We start from the raw sequence: 22,069 nt of genomic DNA, 5'->3' as shown, positions 1-22,069 counted from the left end.
TTCCGTAATTTACTCTACTGCAAGTGTAATTATAAACTGGAAGGAGAAGCTTTAATATGGACTCTTTAAATATTTATGTCAAGTGAAAGCTAACAAAAATTTTACTGTATTTCCCAGATTTTGGCCAATGTCATCATTTTCATCTGTGGAAATCTGGCAGGAGCCTATCACAAGCATCTGATGGAACTCGCTCTACAGCAGACATATCAAGACACATGCAACTGCATTAAGTCACGTATCAAGCTGGAATTTGAAAAGCGTCAACAGGTAACTATTTATATTCCATACCTGACTTTTCAATATACTATTACTTATCTCCCTCAAAATTTGAAATTTGGGTGGAGATAACAAATGTGTTTTTGTTACCTCCACCATATAATTTGTATCTGCCTCACTACTGGAAACCAGAAAGGATGCAGAGGAGACTTACAAGGATGTTGCCTGGATTGGGGAGTATGCCTTTCGAGAGCAGGTTGAGTGAAGTTAGCCTTTTCTCCTTGGAGCAACGGAGGATGAGAGGTGACCTGATAGAGGTGTACAAGATGAGAGGCATTGATCGTGTGGATAGTCAGAGGCTTTTTCCCAGGGCTGAAATGGCTAGCACAAGAGGGCGTAGTTTTAAGGTGCTTGGAAGTAGGTACAGAGGAGATATCAAGGGTAAGTTTTTTACACGGAGAGTGGTGAGTGCATGGAATGGGCTGCCAGCAGTGGTGGTGGAGGTGGAAACGATAGGGTCTTTTAAGAGACTCCTGGACAGGTACATGGAGCTTAGAAAAATAGAGGGCTATGGGTAAGCCTAGGTAATTTCTAAGGTAAGGACACATTCGGCACAGTTTTGTGGGCCGAAGGGCCTGTATTGTGCTCATAAAATATTCTGCACATGCTGGGGTCAAAACAACACGCACAAAATGCTGGAGGAACTCAGCAGGTCGGCAGCGTCCGTGGAAACGAACAGTCAATGTTTCGGTCCGAGACCCTTTGTCAGGACCCTTTGTCTGTATTGTGCTGTAGGTTTTCTATGTTCTATGTTCTATGACTTCTTGACTTAACATCAGCCATACCTGATAAATCTAGTACAGACTTTCATTTGAATGGAATCATTCAGCTTCATTTAGGTAGCTTCGTCATTTATTTTTCTTTATTTTAAATTAATTAAATAAAGTCAAAATCTAATTAAAATTTATTATCTAATTACAGGTACACTTAGTGGCCACTTTATTAGGTACACCTGTGCACCTGCCCATTACTGCAAATATCTCTTACTAACTCTTCCTTCAGTTAGTCCTGACGAAGGGTCTCGGCCTGAAACGTCGACTGTACCTCTTCCTAGAGATGCTGCCTGGCCTGCTGCGTTCATCAGCAACTTTGATGTGTGTTGCTTGTTGTTTGCAACTGCAAATATCTAATCAGCTAATCATATCATAGCAACTCAATGCATAAAAGGACACAGACATGGTCAAGAGGTTCAGTTATTATTCAGACTAAACATCAGAATGGTGAAGGAATATGGTCTAAATGATTTTGACTGTGGAATGATTGTTTAGTATTGTTAAGAAGGCGTATGGTATGTTAGTCTTCATCAACTGCCTGATTGAGTTCAAGAGTTGTGGGGTAATGCTATAGCTATATAAGACTTTAGTTAGACCCCACTTGGAGTACTGTGTTCAGTTCCGGTCATCCTCATTACAGAAAGGATGTGGATACTATAGAGGGAGTGCAGAGGAGATTTACAAGGACATTGCCTGGATTGGAGAGCATGTCTTATGAGAATAAGTTGAGTGAACTTGGACTTTTCTGCTTGGAATGATGGAGGATAAGAGGTGACCTGATAGAGGTGTCTAAGATGATGAGAGGCATTGATCATGTGGATAGTCAGAGGCCTTTTCCCAGGGCTGAAATGGCTAACACGTGGAGGCATAATTTTAAAGTGCCTGGAAGTAGGTACGGGGGGGATGTCAGAGGTAAGTTTTACACACAGAGTGGTGAGTGTCTGGAATGCACTGCCAGCAAAGGTAGTAGAGACGGATAGAATAGGGTCTTTTAAGAGACTCTTAGATAGGTACATGGAGCTTAGAAAAATAGAGGGCTATGAGGTAGGGAAATTCTAGGCGGTTTCTAGAATAGGTTACATGGTCAGCACATTGTGGGCTGAAGCATCTGTAATGTGCTATAGATTTCTATGTTCTGTGGTGCCAGACAGGGTAGTTTGAGTATCTCAGAAACCGCTGACCTCTTGGAATTTTCACACACAACAGTCTGTAGAGTTTACAGAGAGTAGTGCAAAAAGCAAAGAACATCCCATGAGTGGCAGTTCTGTGGGCATGAACGCTTTGTTAACGAGAGGGGTCAGAGGAGAATGGACACACAGGTTCAGGCCAATAGGAAGGTGACATTAACTCAGAAAAAAACATTTCTTTCAACAGTGGTGTGCAGAAGAACATCACTGAATGCACAACATGCCAAACCTTGAAGTGGATGGACTTAGCAGCAGAAAATGAACCAAGTTCCCCTCCTGTAGCTACCAAAGTGACCACTGAGTAAATATTACCAACATACTACCTTGAGATTCATTTTCTTGCAGGCATTTACAAAAAAATAAAGAAATACAACAGAATTTATAAAAGATGACTATACATAAACACTGACTTATAAACAACCAATGTGCAAAAGAAGACAAATTGTGCTAATAAAAAAATAATACTGAGAACATGAGCTGTAGGGTAGATCGTAGAATCAGTTCACAGTTGTGGCGAGTGAAGTTATCCACGCTGGTTCAGGAGTAGGGTAATAACTGTTCTTGAACCTACTAGTCTGGGACTTAAATACAACAGTTTCATGCTTTTTTTTTAAAGAAGTGTTTCTTTTTTTAATAGTTTTCAAATGAAAATTGCAAACTGTTGTTAAATGACTCAGCTGATCAGATGGTGTAAGCCCTCAGCCAGTCTGTAGGTTACATTGTGGAAGGGTCATGGTGATACCAGGAATCAGCCCCACTAACTGAGTGAAGATGCAGGACTGCCACATGTAACGATCAGAGATCAGCACAATGAAGCCCTGTCTTTAATTCTATGCTTCAGTCTATCTCATTTTGATAGTGATCTTGAATGAGATATCAAGTTGGGTGGTCAGACCCCAATTATCAGTAGGCATGGTTGATGTAAAATTGCAGAACAGGAGATGTGCGCTTTTTTGTCAGAAGTTTTAACGTTTGTACTTTTGCATTCATTGTATTCAAACATAATTGTCTGTACGCAAACACGAGGAAATCTGCAGATGCTGGAATTCAAGCAACACACACAAAAAATGCTGGTGAACGCAGCAGGTCAGGCAGCATCTCTAGGAAGAGGTACAGTCGATGTTTCGGGCCGAGACCCTTCGTCAGGACTAACTGAAAGAAGAGGTAGTAAGAGATTCGAGAATGGGAGGGGGAGATCCGAAGTGATAGGAGAAGACGGGGGGGGGGATGGAGCCAAGAGCTGAAAAGTTGATTGGCAAAAGGGATACCAGGCTGGAGAAGGGAGAGGATCATGGGACGGGAGGCCTAGGGAGAAAGGTGGGGGGGGGTGAAGCCCATAGGATGGGCAAGGAGTTATAGTGAGAGGGACAGAGGGAGAAAAAAGAAAGACAAAAAGGTGGGGGGAATAAATAAGAGATGGGGTATGAAGGGAAGGTGGGGCATTAATGGAAGTTAGAGAAGTCAGTGTTCATGCCATCAGGTTGGAGGCTACCCAGACGGAATATAAGGTGTTGTTCTTCCAACCTGAGTGTGGCTTCATCTTCAGGGCCCCAGACAGTCCTTCCAGGTGAGGTGACACTTCACTTGTGAGTCGGCTGGGGTGATATACTGCGTCCGGTGCTCCTGATATGGTCTTCTATATATTGGCGAGACCCGACGCAGGCTGGGAGACCGTTTCGGTGAACACCTACGCTCTGTCCGCCAGAGAAAGCAGGATCCCCCAGTGGCCACACATTTTAATTCCACATCCCATTCCCATTCTGATATGTCGATCCACTGCCTCCTCTACTGTCAAGATGAAAGCACACTCAGGTTGGAGGAACAATACCTTATATTCCGTCTGGGTAGCCTCCAACCTGATGGCATGAACATTGACTACTCTAACTTCCGTTAATGCCCCACCTCCCCTTCGTACTGTACCCCATCCCTTACTTATTTATTTATTATTATTTTTTCTTTCTTTTCCCTTTTTTCCCCTCTCTTTTTTCTCCCTCTGTCCCTCTCACTATAACTCCTTGCCCATCCTTTGGGCTTCCCCCTCCCCCTTTCTTTCTCCCTAGGCCTCCTGTCCCATGATCCTCTCCCTTCTCCAGCCTGGTATCCCCTTTGCCAAACAACTTTCCAGCTCTTAGCTCCATCCCTCCCCCTCCTGTCTTCTCCTGTCATTTCGGATCTCCCCCTCCCCCTCCCACTTTCAAATCTCTTATTATCTCTTCTTTCAGTTAGTCCCGACGAAAGGTCTCGGCCCGAAATGTCGACTGTACCTCTTCCTATTGATACTGCCTGGCCTGCTGCGTTCACCAGCAATATTTGTGTGTGATAATTGTCTGTACAATTTACCTTGTTCATAAAATTCACTCCCACCAATTTTAATGGAATAAATTTCAGAACCAGTGTACAAAATGTAGGTACCAGTGTATTCCAAATTATTGTAAAGGAACAACTTCAGTTTTCTATATCAATAAAATGTTAAATTAACCATTGACTATGACTTTTCTGAATGCAGTACATCGTCTGTTGCTGAAGTAAATTGGTCCTTTAGTACTGTCGCAGAGAACTTTATTAAAAGAGGAAAGCTATAAAAAGGAATCAAGATTTTAATTGTTTATCAACCTTTATAATTAAAACATCAAAGTTGTTCACTAAAAAGCTGCTACCTCATACTAAGTGCAGTCTTGCTTCAAGCAACACACACAAGATGATGGAGGCACTCAGAAGGTCAGGCATCGTCTATGGAGTGGAATTGAAAAAGGAGATCACTCTCCTCTTTGCCCACGGAGTAAGGGAGCTGAAGCCAGAATGAGAAAGTGGGAGGAAGTAGGAGTGTATAAGCTGGCAGATGATAGGTGAGGGGGAAAGGTGATGATGTAAGAAGCTGAGACGTGATGGGCGGAATAGATAAAGGACTGAAGAAGGAGGAATTTGAGAGGAGAGGCACTGCACCATAGAACAAAAGGAAGGAGGTGGAGAACCAGGGGGAGGTGATGGGCAGCTCATGTGGACAGGGGAGGAGATGAAAAAGTATGGGAGGGTAACCAGAATGGGGAGTGCGGAAGAGGGGAGTAGTCCACTTTTACAATCCTTATTTCAAATCTTATTTATCTTATGAATAGTTAAAGTGGCATGCCATGAGATTATCTATTTGCACTGTTATGGTAGAAGAGCAAAATCTAGATTTCTGAGGTTATTGTCCAACTAGCTGTCTCATATGGAAAGCAGCAAGAATTGGCATTTAGTGTTATGAGTCAACTGAGACAGATGGCTTGCTTTTGAAAGCAAAAGCAATCTTACATGCTTCATCTGCAAGGGTGACACTTGGAGTCAAACGGCTTAAATCCTTGCAGGGACTCTATTCTTGCCTTTCCATTCCTGACAGCACTTGGACACAACATCTACTACGCATTCTTTAAATGGCAAAATCATGTGAATAAATCAGGGCTCGTCTCTTGTTTCCAGTTTAGAAGATCTGCCAATCTGAATAGAATGGTGTTAAGGGTACATGGAAAATGAGAGTGGAGAACATGGATGAAGGAAATAACAGAGAGTAACTTGCAATCAGAGTAGTGGGGATCAAGGAAGGAATGCTTTAATTGTTGTGGTCGCCTGCTGGCTGTTAAGGAAGAATCTAAGGCAAGAGACAGTATTCAGATGGGTGTGTAATGAGGTTATTTCACTGTATGTTTCAATGTACATGCGACGAGTAATGCTAATCTTTAATCTCCCAACATTTTAGAAATATCTGGATGAGAACCTCAATCCCCCAAGTATAATAAACTATATAGCAAACACTGCTCAACACACACAAAATGCTGGAGGAACTCAGCAGGACAGGCAGCATCTAAGGGAAAAAGTAAACAATCAACGTTTCAGACTGGGAATGTTCATCAGGACTGGGAAGAAAGAGGGGAAACTCTTTTACTCTTTTCCATAGATGCTGCCTGCTGAGTTCCTCCAGCATTGAGTGTGTGTATTGCTTTGGATTTCCAGCATCTGCAGATCTTCTCATCCTTGTGACCAAATGCTGGTCAAAGGGATTAGTTTAGATAGGTAATTGATGGTCACCATACCCAAGGTGGGTAAAGTTCACCTTGCCGGAGGAGGTATTGTTTCTTGTGAATTTCACCTGGAAAGTACACAATTGATGCTCTTTATCTGGTATCTTTGAAGGATGCAAACCTTAATATTTCTCTGATTTTCAATTTTGTTTTATTTAGTAAGGGTTTATTTAATAACGGTGTTGGCGCGTAGCCAAGCGATTAAGGTGTTTGTCTAGTGATCTGAAGGTCGCTAGTTCGAGCCTTGGCTGAGGCAGCGTGTTGTGTCCTTGAGCAAGGCACTTAACCACACGTTGCTCTGTGACGACACCGGTGCCAAGCTGTATGGGTCCTAATGCCCTTCCCTTGGACAACATCGGTGGCGTGGAGAGGGGAGACTTGCAGCACGGGCAACTGCCGGTCTTCCATACAACCTTGCCCAGGCCTGCACCCTGGAAACCTTCCAAGGTGCGATTCCATGGTCTCACAAGATTAACGGGTGCCTAAGAGAAGAAAGGTCACAATTTTGAAGGTGTCTTTGAGAGGCTACATGATCAAATGAATAGTGTGTGAACATCATCCAGATTGAACAAAGAAGTTTCAGTAGCAAACTTGTTGTTCTAACCCAAAGTGGAATAATTTAAACAGGGGAGCATACTTTCTCTCTCCAAGAGGACCACAACCTTGTCGTGGTTTGGAGGCTTATCTGCCTCAATGACCCAGAGAGCTGTTTTGGCTGGAGTCAGGGCTTTATGCTCTGGCTCTTGGTAGGGTCACCCATGCCAAACAGGACCAAGGGTAGAAGCCAGATTAAAAGTGGTCCACCGGTCCTCCAGGTTTGGAGGTTCAGCTCAGGGCTAACAACCCTGACGATTATTACGGAAACGGTAATGAAGAATCCTTCTACATCTGAGTGCGACAGCATTCCTGAGTCTCCATCCCGGACTGGTAGTGAAAGCTACTGACACAGTGAAGGAAGCTCTACACACCACCAATGATGGAGGATCTTTCATTGCTGCCCTAAATGCCGATGGCAAAACGGGCAGTAAATAAGAAAGCATACTTTCTCTGAGTGAATTTTGTGTTGAGTTTAATGAAACAACCTGCCATATTCAACTTATTACTGTCAAGTTCCTCAGACCAGTTTGGATTTCAACAGATCAAAGTGGAGGCATGAAAAACTGCAGGGTGATTAATGGGCGTGCAGTGCTGAAATTCAATTGTACATAGCAGCGTTTTATGAAAGATTTATGGCTGCAAAACAATAAATTTTGGCAGAAGCAATATCATAGTTTCTCTTTTTTATCAGTGCACTGTTTTCCCATAACTCTTATAAAGGAATTCTGTTTATCTGAGTAATAAATGTTGGCACTAAGTGAACAATAATAAATAGAAAGTTGTCATCTTCAATTTGTTCTATTCATATCAAATAGGCAGATTTTGCTGGTACAGGACATCTCACAAATGCGCCCGTTAGTTGGGCTTGTTCATGCACATTATAAATGAAAGCTGTTCCCTTGCAATTTATTGAAAGTGTGAGTTGATAATGCTATGGCAAGAGAACAAGAGGATCCTCAGTGAGCAGTGAACGTCTTTGAATAAAGAGATGAAAGGATTGCAAAGTAGTTAAAAGGTTGAGGAAAGAAAATGGTTTGGTGGGGGGGGGGTCCGTTTCATATTAGGTACATTAGGAAAGGAGTCTGAGTTTTAGTATCTCTCTGGGTTAGAAGTTGAGGTGGAGCAACCACTTCACCAAAAGGTACTTTGACAAAGCCATAAAAAGTTATTTTTCCTGCTTCATGACCAATTATTTAATGGTGCTGCACGGCAACACACACAACACAACGTTAGCTCCACTGTTTAAAATTATATTGCCTACCCAACATTCAACGCATTCCCGAACTGCTAGATAACATGTGGGAAATAGAAAATTGATGGAGGTACACCAAATGTTCAGGGGCTTCTGTGTTTTTCCCGGTCGAGGTTGTGTGGCCACCCGGGCTCTTCTGTTCCCTCAAAATGGGACTGCAAATAGTTTGGGGAAGAAGGAGGAGGATAAACTGCCTACAATACCCAGGAGGTCAAATTGTTCCTTTTCATTCACTTCTGCCTCACCATATTCAATATTGTTTTTATGAAATGCTTTTCCCTTACATTCACCATTAACATCCATATGGTCAGAAAATGCCATTACCGCAAAGTCTGGATTTTTATTTAAATTTTTTATAGAAGAGAGAATATTGAACCTCCAGGAGGTGCACAGAACTTGCAAAAGGTGCTCCAGCCACCTCCTGGAGTCAGTGAGTGATGGCCCTAGAAAGTGAATATCTATCACAGGTTAATATCCTGTGGCATGACACCTAGTGCTTCAGGTTTAACGGCTGGCCTTTATTTTCAGAGCTAACTGATTCCATTTTTTAGACATTGGCCTGGAGGGCATTCTATATCCCTCTAATGGATAAAGGATATTTCTCCTTCACCTAATCCTGCAGTGGAGTGCTCCAAAATATGAAGCCTCAATTTCCCTCATATTCCGTCTGATTGGCCTCCAACCTGATATCAATTTCCCAAACCTTTGGTAATTTCTCATCCTCCTTCTTCTGGTTCCTCTCTCATGCCTTTTCTTCTCCTCACCTACCCATCACCCCGCTCTGGTTCACCTCCTCCGTCCCCTTCACCCACAGTCTACTGTCCTCTCCAGAGTCTTTCTTCTTCAGCCCTTTAACTCTTTCACCCGTCAACTCCCCACCCTTCCCCAACCCACCCACCACCCTCCTCATTCTTTCTGTCACTTGAAGGGAGGGAGGCAAAAGACAGGAGATGGTAGGCCAGTTAGACGGACTCCAGTGCTTGGGAAGACATTGAAGTATATTACTAAGGAGGCACATGAAAAAATAGGCTGAAGTCAGCATGATTTCCTTAAGGAGAAATCTTGCCTGATAAATCAGTTGGAATTCTTTTAGCAAATAACAGGCATGATCGATTTCAAATCAAACCATATCCAGGAGAGTCAGTGTTTGTCGTTTCCTTGGATTATCAAAAGGCCTTTGACAAAGTGCTGCACATGAGACTGCAAAACAAGACAAGAGCCCAAGGTATCACAGGAAAAATGCTAGCATGGCTAGAAGACTGATTAACTGGCAGGAGGCAAAGAGTGGGAATAAAGGGGGGCTTTTCTGGTTGGCTGCCGAAGACTGGTGGTGTTCGGCGGGGGTCGGTGTTGGCATCGCTTCTTTTCACGCTATATGTCAATCATTTCGATGACAAAATTGATGGCTTAGCGGCCAAGTTTGTGGAAAATATAAAGTTAAGTGGTGGGGCAGGTAGCGTTGAGGAAGCAGGGAGTCTGCAGAAGGACTTAAGCAGATTAGGAGAATGGGAAAAGAATATAGTGTAGAGGAATGTATGGTCATGCACTTAGTAGAAGGAGTAAAGGCATTTCCTAAACGGGGAAAAAAACTCAAAAATCAGAAGTGCAAAAATCCTTGTGCAGAATTCCCTAAAGGTTATCTTACAGATTGAGTTGATGTTAAGGAAGCCAAATGGAATGTTGGCATTCATTTTGAGAGGATTAGAATATGAATGCAAGGGTGTAATGCCTGAGGCTTTATAATGCACTGGTCAGATCACACTTGGAGTAATGTGAGCAGTTTTATCTAAGAAAGGAGGTACTGGCATTGGAGAGGGTCCAGAAGAGGTTTACAAGAATGATCACAGAAATGAAAGGGTTAATGTATGAGAAGTGTTTGATGGTCTAGTCCTGTACTCACTGGAGTTTAGAAGAATGCGGGGGTTGGATCTCACTGAAACTTAACGACTATTGAAAGGCCTAGATAGAGTGGACTTGGAGAGGATGTTTCCTATAAAGGGGAGACTAAGATCAGAGGGTACAATCTTAGAATAGAAGGACGTCTCTTTAGAACAGAGACAAGGAGGAATTTCTTTAGCCAAGGGTAGTGAATCTGCAGAATTCAATGTCACAGATGGCTGTGAAGGCCAAGTTGTTTGGCATATTTAAAGTGAAGTTTGATAAGTATTAAGCCTTTGTTAATGGTAAAGGCCACTAATACAGCCAGTGAGTTAACTGGCTGGATGCTGCAATTGTTGATATTGACAGTCGGAAGAAGATTGCAAAGTTGTCTAAAATTCACTTAATTGTGCACAGGATTCCCATGCCCAATTTTGGGACTCTTTCCATCACTAAATTAAGGAGGAGCTACAGGAGCCTGAAGACCCACACTCAACATTTTTGAAAGAGCTCCTTTCTCTCTGCCATCAGATTTCTGAATGCTCCATGAACACTACCTCGCTATTCCTCTTTTGCACTAATTTACTTAACTTTTTTAAATTGTAACTTTCAGTAATCTGTTATGTTTGCACTGCACTACTGCCACGAAGCAACAACTTTCACGGCTTATGTCTGTGACAATAATTCAGATTCTGATCAAATTTAGCCCTTTCTCCCCATTTGAAATTTGTGCTGATTGTAGACAATTCATTTGGTGGCATTGAGCACAGTTGGCCTGGTTAATGTGACGGGTAACTCCAATAGTCCAATGCACCATTGATTCCTTTGGGCTACATGCTGAAAAATATATGCGTCCCTTCTTGAGGCTGAATATTCTAATACATTACCAAGCAGAAATCTCATTTTAAAAGCTGGTACCTAATTAGATGCAGAGCCTAAAAGAAGAATACAAAGGTCTTAATGAAAAAAATTACTAAATGACCTGAAAGCAAAAAATATTCTTCTTTCTATTAATATTTATATTCATTTCTAACTTCTTTCATTTTCATCATGGTCTATAAGATTATAATTCAAAAATATAAGCACTGAAGTATAAACTGAAAGTCACTGATAAAATCTGGAAGCGTACCGAAATGTACATGTCTGAGGACTGGTTTAGGTTGGTCTGGGGGCATGGTCATCATTATTCTAGCAAACTGTGGTTGTCAATTTGATCACAACTAATTTCCAAGGCAATGTATAAAGGGCAAGGGATAAATGGGTCTTTTTCACAGAGCTGGCACAGGAGCGGGATTTCCTTCTGTGCTGTTGATTTTATGATTCCAGGTTGGATCAGAAGAAATAATATTTCGTCAACTAAAATGAGCTGGCAAGCTTGTTCCTTCAAATCAAACCATATCCAGTCTGGTGGCACAAGATGGTAAAATATCAGGAAATGCAGTACAGGTACCAGAATTAAAACTTTCAACCAAGATTGGTATCATCTAACATTATAGTGTCATAGAATCGTGAAACCCTACAGCACAGAAACAATCGATGCCAAACTTTTATTCTGCCTACTCCCATCTACCAGCACCCAACCATAGCCCTCCATACCCTTCCCATCCATGTACTTATCCAAATTCCTCTTAAATGTTGAAATTGAACCCTCATCCACCACTTCCCCTGGCAGCTCGTTCCACACTCTCACCACCCTCTGAGTGCAGAAGTTCCCCCTCAGATTCCACTTGAATATTTCACATTTCAGCCTTAACCTATGACCTCTAGTTGTAGTCTCACGTAACCTCAGTGGATAAAGCCCACTTGAATTTCTCCTAACTATACCCCTCATATGCTGTATACCTCTATCAAATCTCCCCTCATTCTCCTACACTCCAGGGATTAAAGTCCTCACCTACTCAACCTTTGCCAAAATATAGAAAGTTACTCATTCTTAAGCAAATACATCTTTATTTGTGAATGATCTTAAGCTAGATAATTTCTCCCTGCCGAGTAGTACCATTTTCTTACAAATTTTTTTTTTCAAAATTTCCTCTCTCCAAATTAAAAAAAAATCTTTTTAAAACCCAACGATCAGCTGACAAACGATGTCCAAAATTCCCCAATAGACCAAAGCTTTCAAGAGAGGTACTTTAGAAGATTCTCTTTTAGCTCTGCTAAAGCCACCAACAGCTTGAGTATAGGTGTCATGTTTTTCTAGGCTCAATTAAAATTGAGCAAACTGCAGAACTCTTGGCACTAGTTTCCAGGAAGTTTAATTCCAACACAGCATTGCTGTTTTTATATTTGATGCCAATGTTTATTTCAGTCAATCACGGGGATGCCTAGCATAGATCCAATTCAATATGGTAACAGCAACTTCTTGTGTGGATGAATGGAGACTCTATTTCCTTCTCAAAGTTCCCAGGAAATGATAATGCATTCCTGCATCAAAGCATTTTAGTATGATTTAAAATATACCAGCTTTAACAGCTTTGTTTGTTTCTTATTGACAATTGTTCATTTCACAGTAGAGTGAGCATAGTCTTTCTTGGCGAGCAACATCATTGACTGAGCAGCAAGAAGCAAACACTGCCTGGATAGCTTCAGGATAAAATATATTCCAACATTTCAGCTGCTTCTACAAGCACTTGTTTGCCTAATACAATTCTGTGTATGTTTTGCTTCCCGAAATGAGGATGTTGGTTGAGGAATTTTACTGATGGTACTTCAAAGAGAAATGAAAATGCAGTCATAAGCTCTTTTCAATGATTTATTGATTTAGTTGATTTATTTGTTTGATTAGAGATACAGCAGGGTAACAAGCCAATCCGCCCCTATTATACCAATTAACCCATTGATTCGTATGTCTTTGGAACGTGGGAGGAAGCTGGAGCACCCAAAGGAAACCCACGCGGTCATGGGGAGATTGTACAAATTCCTTACAGCAGAGGAACTGAACCTGGGTCGCTGCTGCTGAAATAGCTTTACACTACTGTGCTGTCCCAACGAAGATAAACTTGAATACTGAAATTGATTTCAGAAATATTGCAGCCCTATAAAACCCTGGTTACACCACACTTGCAATATTGTGTTCAGTTCTGGTCACCTCATTATAGGAAGGATGTGGAAGCTTTAGAAAGAGTGCAGAAGAGATTTAGCAGGATGATACCTGGATACCTGAAGTGCGTGTCTTAATGAGGAAACGTTGAGCAAGCTGGGGCTTTTCTCTTTGGAGCGAAAGAGGATGAGAGGTAACTTGACAGAGGTGTACAAGATGATGAGAGACAGATTGAGTGGGTAGCCTGAAATTTTCACCCTAGGTGGGAATGACTAATTCGAGAGGAAATAATTTTCAGGTGATTGGAGGAAAGTATAGTTGGGGGGGGGGGTAAGTTATTTTACACAGAGTGGTGGATGCATTAAATGCCCTGCCAGGGCTGGTGGGAGTGGCAGATACATTAGAGACATTTAAGAAACTCTTAGACCGGCAAGTGGATGATAGAAAAATGGAGGGCTATGTAGGAGGGAGGGGTTGGATTAAAAGGCCGACATAACACTGTGGGCTGAAGGACCTGTACTGACATCAACATGGATTCTATGTTCTAAAAGTCATCTTAACATCCCATGATTAATCAGCTGGATAGAGTAATTAAATCTTAATATCTGTTCTATACTTTAAATTGTGTGATGTACAACAGCTATCCAGGCATTCCTCTTCCCAAAATTTCCCAATCACAATGGCCATAGCCACCTAAATAGATATAACTTCACCTGCATTGGGTCCAGTCTCAGCAAAAAACTGTGCATATTGCAACCACAGGGGTGAATTGGATACAGATGGCAAATGAATTAGAAATTTGGTCCACAATCCTTTATCCGAAATCCTTGGGGCCAGTTGCATTTCGGAATTCAGAATTTTTTGGATTTCAGACCCCCCCCCCCCCCCACCCCAATACCAAAAATCACGTATGCTCGAGTGCCTTATTTAACCTGTCTCAGCGCAGTGGACTTTAGGACCCGGTGGCACACCAAACCTACTCACATCCTCCCGTATACTTTAAATCATCTCTAGATTACTGATAATACCAAATACAATGTAAATGCTATGTAAATAGTTGTCATACTGTATTGTATAGGGCATAATGACAAAAAAATTGATTTCCAACAAAAACATTCAATAAAACATTAAAATATACAGCTTCAAACGAACCGAATCAAACACATGGTAAATGACATATTGGAATAAATGTAGAATGTCACAGTCACTGTCACTATAAAACTTCAGTAACTTTTCTTTCTGTTTATTTAAATCATGTACAGTGGTAGTTCCGACACTATTTTCTTCAGTAACGCGCCGCACAGACACACCACGATCAAGCTTCTGCAATAACTCCACTTTCTGCGTTATTGATAATGTTAGATGCTTCCTTCCCTTTTTCTTATTGTTACCCATAGGGGTATCTGCAGCTTTTTTTTGACATTTTCACAGTGAAATTGAACACAAAGTCAACCGTGAACACAAAATATCAGCGAACAGCAAATGCACGTGTAACCAGTATGAGCACTGAGCCACAACTGACGTCTGGCGGCCTCTGCTAGTGCTGCCACGTCACACCTGAGTGACGTCAGCTGTTGGCGAAAAAAACCGGTTTTCGGAGCTCTTTGGATTTCAGAATTTCGGATAAAGGAATGTGACCCTGTCATATTTTTATTAGAAGAACCTGCAATTGTGTATCAAGGTACCAGACAACAAGGGTAGAAATTTGTTGGGACTGGATTTGGGTTCTAAAGCAACAATCCCATTGTAACACATATCCAAAAAGATAGGTGATGATTCTACCATCCATATCATCCAAATGAATCGTCTGTGAAGGAGTAACTGAAAGTAATAGCTTGCTCTTACTTGAATCAATCTCAGACTGCTCGTCCTGATTGCATGAAGCACTCTGCCAGACAAGTAACATGAAGAGATCTTCCTTGGCAGGTACTGCAAAAACTATCCAAATCCACGAGTTTCTGTGTAAATATACCCTAAGAAATTGAATCTGAAACAAAATAGTTTTTCAGTTATACTAGTAACATCAAGGATGTCTACATCACATGTGTCCTTATTGCTCAAAATACAGGAAAACTAGTGGTCAAATAAATGGACTTTACTCCAGGTGTTCTTACTAGGGGTTTTACTTGGTGCTCAACTGTACCTCTTTTGAAACAGTATTTTCAACTTTTGTTTTTTAATATGGTTTTGTTCTGAGGACAATATTTGCATAATGAAAGTAACATAATTTACATCTTTCACCTGAAAACAATGTAATATTAAAAAGTAGAAAATAATTAAGTTGTTCTCCTAATGGTATTAACCAATTAGAAAATAATAAAATGTCAACTTAATACTATAAACTACAACCCATGTTCTCAGCAACACACATCAAAGTTGCTGGTGAATGCAGCAGGCCAGGCAGTATCTACAGGAAGAGGTACAGTCGACATTTCGGGCCGAGACCCTTCATCAGGACTAACTGAAAGAAGAGCTCAAATCTCTTACTAGCTCTTTTAGTTAGTCATGTTCTCAGTATTTTTTTTCGTATTTGTAGTTTGTCTTTTCCACATTTGTTGTTTGGCAGTCATTGTATTTCTTCCTTCCGCTCTGAATGCCTGCAAGAAAATAAATTTCAAGGTAGTATATGGTGACAAATATGCACTTGGATGATAAATTTACTTTGAGCTTTGAAGAAATGGCCATTCTGTTGTTTTTTTTTAAAGTTCCACACTGTGCAGTGACCTTTAACTAGAGTTGACAAAAAGGAGAAGAAATTCAAGCAAAGTACTTGGAAGGAGAACTAATAATCAAAGTGATAGTCGAGATTTTGCTATTTTTCACATTGCTAAAGCATAAAGTAGGAAACATATGCTGAATTGCTTGGCGTATTCACAGCGCTAAGCAGTATTGCATCCGTATTGTACTGTCTCAGTACTTTTATATTTGTGTGCTGTAGCACTTTTTTTATTCGCAGTTATTTTGTAAATAACACTATTCTTTGCATTTCTGGTCAGATGCTAAATGCATTTCATTGGCTTTGTATCTGTACTCGACACAATGACAATAAAGTTGAATCTAATCTAATCTAACCTAATATTTATAATTCTAGCAGCTGTTACATACCCCGTAACTGGGTTGCCAAACCGGCAGAAATGGACCACTTAGTTGGAGTCTGGATTACTGGAACTAAGAAAGGTTTATCAAAGAAATAAGCAACACAGTACTCTAATCAAAAGGATATAAATGCAACAGCTTAGCAATGATAAAACACACATGTACACAGAACTAGGATAATAGGATCAATCAAGCTCTATCGCAGTCTAGGGGTAAATGATCAGTTTCAAGTGACACAAAGTTCAGTTCAATTTAGTTCAGTTCAGTTCGCAGTAATCACTGTTGTGCCGTTGGGGTGGGGAGAAGAGAGAGAGAGCGAGCGAAAGCGAATGAATATTCAAAACGGATTCCAAACAGACCTTCGATATTCCTCGCAGTTAGCTTTCGGGTAAGCCCTTTGTAATGTCTTCTGAGGTCACCGACTGTGACCCCTCCATTCCAGATACAATCGTTCCTCTGCGGTGAACCTGGCACCCAGGCAAGGGCGGACACACACACCAGGTTCCCGCCCGACCGTATCTTTCCACCCTGTGTGCGTCTATGGCTGGTCCCATGACCAGACCTCCAAAACTCCCACCAACTTGTAGGGGCACACCGCTTCCAGGGTCTCGTTACCTCGTGGAGTCGTGTGTCTGTTGCCTTAGCGAACCTGTCCCTTTTTATCCCCCTGCTGGGGTATCGCCTGTCCATCAAACTTCAAACAGTTCAGGGTTCAAAGCCACCAGTCTCTGACAATACTCAGAACCGTGTCTCCTTTCGGTAATCTCTCTCGTCTCTCTCTTATTAGCACCTTGCATGTTCCCCCATTGTCCTCTTATCGGCATCAATCTTCTGATAACTGGTTCTTTTGTCACATCCCTACCCTTCAAAGGATTTTTACCGGGGTAAAAATAATAGGCAGGAATACATTCTTAGATACACACAAATATACATGTTCATCAGCTCTTTGGCTAATACAGAGAACTTTAAGTTGTCAACACCTGGACAGACGGTCAGCAATCACATTTTCTGTTCCTTTTATATGTGTTATTTTAATAATCCTCTAAAACCAGGCTCCAACTTAGCAAACTTCATAGTGGCTGAAAACACTAATGAATTGTGATCAGTGTAACTTCTCAGTGGTTTTCGCCCTGGACACAGATAACAAGGGTCGTCCCATACCAACTTAGCATTCTTTGGCAAGGGCTTAGTAAGAGGGTGGGTACTATCCGCAAAGTTGTTTTTTTTTCCTGCAAAACTTCCGATAGTACCCCACCATCTCCAAGAACCTTCTCAGGGCTCCCTTGTCTGTCGGGGTGGGGACTTCAGAGATAGCCCGCACCCTAGCTTGCATCGGAGCCAGCTGCCCCTGTCCTACCACAAATCCCAGATAAGTGACCTTCGCGCGGCAGAACTCACTTTTTGCGAGGTTCACTGTCAGGCTGGGTTCAGACAGCCATTTAAACAGCTCCTCTGTCGCCATAATGTGCTCCTCCCACGTGTCACTCCAGACCACTACATCGCCAATATACGCTTCTGCGTTCTTTAGCCCTTTTGACACTGAATTAATCATCCTATAGGGATGTTGCTCACTAGGCTGACCTGATGTGGCAACAGCTCCATGTTCCAGCTCTTTGCATCGCCTCGGGACATCTGGACCTATGTGGGCGTGCCGCTTAATTAGCTCTGGTAGCGGTTTGCTTTGTTCGGGGATTAGGGGAGAGAACTCAACAGCAAAATCGGTCAACACAATAGAGGTCTCCCATCTGGTCAGCACCACACTTTTCAAAATGGGTTTTCCCCTTATCAGGTGGCACCCTAGCCTCATTAATTGTCATGATATCACCAGTTAGATCTGTTTTCTGATTGTGGTGAGCTTTTAACATGTTAATAGCCTCTAACTGTGTTAACTTACGTCTACAATAGTCAACAACATCCTTCCTCCTGTGCAGCTAGTACAACCCTTTTATGATTCTGCCGACTGCTTTCCTCCCCCCAAAATGTCCACCGAGGGGTATCTTGTGGGCCAGGTTAAGAATCTCATCCCCATAAATTTTTGGCACCACCCCCCATTCCTCATCTGCGGGCACGGTACTTGGTCTCCCTTTCTTCCTTCGCACCCCCTCCTTCATATAATAGCCCACTGGCTTCCTTTTTAATTCTGCTTCAGAGAGAGCTGTCTCCGCCGAAACCATCAGCTCCTCGTCTTGCTCCTGCGTCTGTACAAAGTCCTTCCTTGCTAATGCTGAGTCAGCCTCACCTCCTTCACTTTCTCCTGTTTCACTATGCTCCTTCTTTTCACTTTCTACCTCCCCCTGGTACAAGGCTGGTAGAAACGTCTCAGCTAAATTTACTTCGGCAGTCTTTCTGGACATACGCCGAGTCACTGAGCAAACGGGATAACCCTGTGAGTCCATGGGCGGGGCCTCAATGCTGGCAGGCGGGCCTGTCAATTTTACTGCTGGATACACTTTCCCGCCGGCAAGGTCATTACCGAGGAAGATCTTCACGCCTTTCATCGGTAGTTCGAGCCTCACCCCTATCGTGACCGGTCCAGAGACCAAGTGGCTTTGTAGGTGTATCTGGTGCAAAGGCACTGCCTCAGTCCCTTTCCCAATGCCTTTTATGACGCTGACTTTCCCAGTCTCGGTCTCTGAACTAAAGTCTAATATACTCTTTAATATCAATGACTGACACGCTCCCATGTCTCTCCAGATCCGCACTGGAACTGGGTTTAACCCCTCCTTCACCGACACCAATCCGGTCGAGATAAACCTCTCGCGCCCTTCCTGAACTTAGCCCTCTCCTCTCCTAGCGGTTTGCTTACCAGCTCAATACAGCCAGTTGGAAACGCCGCCTTTCCTTTTCCCGTCTCCTTCTTTGGGGCAAAGCACCTGGACGCAAAGTGTCCGACTTTCCCACAATTATAACATACGACCCCAGGAGACTTCCTACCAAACTGCTCCCGGTCTACCTTATCCTTCTCACTAGTCCCCGGCTTACTTCCTGACTTTTCTGGCGGACTCTCCCCGCCATCCCGACTACCCTTCTGGTAGCCTTTACTCGGGGCAAACTTCGTTTTATGTGTCAACGCATACTCATCCGCTAACTTAGCAGTTGCGGCTAAAGTGTCTGCCTCTTTCTCATCTAGGTAGGGTCTCATACCTTCAGGGACACAACCTTTAAACTGCTGTAGCAGTCTGTCATAATCCCCGTTTACCCCCTTCGAGGCGCACCAACGCTCACAATATGTCTGCATCTCACGGGCAAACTCTAAATCCGTGTGGTCCCACTGCTTCCTCGCATTCCGCAACCTCTGCCGGTATGCCTCCGGGACCAACTCATAAATCCTGAGGATGGCCTCTTTCACCACCTCATACCTCTGGGCATCTTTCGCGGACAAAGCCGAGTAAGCTTGTTTGGCTTTCCCTTTAATTACACTCTGAAGCAAAGCAGCCCACTTATCCCTCGGCCAGTCCTGACTTGCAGCAACTTTTTCGAAATGGAGAAAGTACCGATCCACATCGGTATCGTCAAATGGGGGAACTGCGGTGAACCTGGCACCCAGGCAAGGGCGGACACACACACATCAGGTTCCCGCCCGACCGTATCTTTCTACCCTGTGCGTCTATGGCTGGTCCCGCGACAGACCTCCAAAACTTCCACCAACTTGTGGGGGCACACCGCTTCCAGAGTCTCGTTACCTCATGGAGTCGTGTGTCTGTTGCCTTAGCGAACCTGTCCCTTTTTATCCCCCTGCTGGGGTATCGTCTGTCCATCAAACTTCAAACAGCTCCAGGTTCAAAGCCACCAGTCTCTGACAATACTCGGAACCGTGTCTCCTTTCGGTAATCTCTCTCGTCTCTCTCTTATTAGCACCTTGCATGTTTCCCCATTGTCCTCTTATCGGCATCAATCTTCTGATAACTGGTTCTTTTGTCACACAGCAATGCTAAAAAGATTGTAGAGTGGTTAATATCACAGTATATTTATGAAATAGAAAGTATTACTGATAATTGCAGTCTTGTCAGTTATAAATTATTACTAAATTACATGTACCTGCTTTACACAAAAGATTTGAACAAATTCAGCACAAGTAAATTGTAACAGTTAACACTTGGCCTTAGGTAACATCATGTTTTCGGGATTTTTTTTAGTGCCTTGAAAGGAAAATTTGAGACTATTTGCTTGGTTAGCAGGTTAGTTGCATCATGTGAGGAAGAATGCTTGCAGGCAATGTGGCTCAGGAATGGATGGGTCTGCAAGCATGATTTCCCATCCATTTAAATTAGCAGAGAGAAATTCAGACACAGCAGGCTTGTAATTTCCAAGTAAGTGCCTCTGGTGTGAACCGCTCTTCTCTGGTAGCTTCCAAAGGGAATCAATACTAGGAGATTTTGATGTTTTGGCAGTATGCCTGGAGACTTACAGTGAAATTGAAACCTCATGATGTGTAAAATAAAGCAGCAAATCGATGATAAAAGGCAAATTAGTGTAAAATTAAGCCAATAAATTCAAAATAGTGAAAGCAATGGATTAGCCGTGATATTCTTCTACTTGAAGTATTTGTAGGAGTTCTCAGAGAAATGCCCAGTGCTCCAAGGACACTTCTTTATTAGGTGTGACGCGATAACCAATGCAGGCAAAAAGCAACTGGCATGTGCCATGATCTGCAAAGTCAGCTGAATACCATCTTAGAAATGGGGTTTGTGTGAACTCTCCTGCTGGCTTATGTGAGCTGGGAGTTTTTAACTTCCATGGGTGGATGAGATGGGTGAAGAAAATGAATGAAGATGAAAATATTGGTATTCTCCACCGTTAAGTTCTTCAGTCCTGCTTGTGGCTGTGGCCCCAGTAATATACACTCAGTGGCCACTTTATTAGGTTCCTCCTGTACCTAATAAATTGGACCCTGGGTGTATGTTTGTGGTTTCCTGCTGCTGTAGCCCATCCATTTCAAGGTTCAATATGTTGTGCATTCAGCAATGCTCTTCTGCACACGACTGTTGTAATGTGTGGTTATTTGCGTTCCTGTCAGCTTGAACCAGTCTGGCCATTCTCCTTTGACCTCTCTGATTAACATGACATTTTCACCCACAGAACTGCCACTCACCGACGTATTTTCTCTCCCATCATTCTATGTGAACTCCGGAAACTACTGTGCATGAAAATCCATTTCTGAGATACTCAGACCACCCTGTCTGCCACCAATAATCATTACACAATCAAAATCATTTAGATCACATTTCTTATCCATTCTGATGTTTGGTCTGAACAGCAACTGAACCCCTTGACCATGTCTGCATGCTCTTCTGCATTGAGTTGCTGCCACACGATTGGCTGATTAGATATTTGCATTAACAAGCAGCTGTACAGGCGTACCTAATGAAGTGGCCACTGAGTGTGTACTTTGAAGTACATGTCAAATAAAGTAGTGACGAGTTTATATTAATTAAGCAGAGCTAAGGTTGGACATGCATCTTCCATTTGAACATGAGTATACCCTGTCTCACATGAAGTTATTGAAGTTCCTGGTACTCTGCACATACTGCACACTGCATGTCCCCACCTCTGAGCACATCTACAAGGAGTGCTGTCACAAGAAAGAAGCATTCAATATCAAGGACCCTCACCATACAGGCAATGCTCTCTTGTTGTTGTGGCCATCAGGAGGGAGGTCCAGGAGCCTCGGGTCCTACACCACCAGGTCCAGGAACAGTTATTATCATTCAACCATTAAGCTCCAGTGTGGATAACTTCTCTCACCTCAGCTTAGAACTGACTCCACAACCTTTGGACTCACTTTCAAGGATTCTACAACTCATGTTCTCAGTATTATTTATTTTATTTTTGTATTTGCGCAGTTTGACAGTGGGGAGATGTGCTCAACAATAACAGCCAACAATTTAAATATATTCCTGCACTTTTGTCTTTAA

The 22,069-nt window shown here is 42.6% G+C and overlaps 1 protein-coding gene across 1 annotated transcript in view; it reads left to right on the top strand.

Moving 5' to 3' along the window:
- The window catches only part of LOC140212452 (adenylate cyclase type 2-like), a 507,180-nt gene that overhangs the window by 330,037 nt on the left and 155,074 nt on the right, over positions 1–22,069 (top strand). The window contains exon 5 of the mRNA XM_072283265.1: positions 118–267. Coding sequence (XP_072139366.1) covers positions 118–267 — 150 coding nt within the window. The remainder of the gene's footprint in view (positions 1–117; positions 268–22,069) is intronic.

This window comes from Mobula birostris, chromosome 19, assembly GCF_030028105.1.
Source record: "Mobula birostris isolate sMobBir1 chromosome 19, sMobBir1.hap1, whole genome shotgun sequence".
NCBI lineage: Eukaryota > Metazoa > Chordata > Chondrichthyes > Myliobatiformes > Myliobatidae > Mobula > Mobula birostris.
This window is presented reverse-complemented; position numbering and strand designations above follow the sequence as displayed.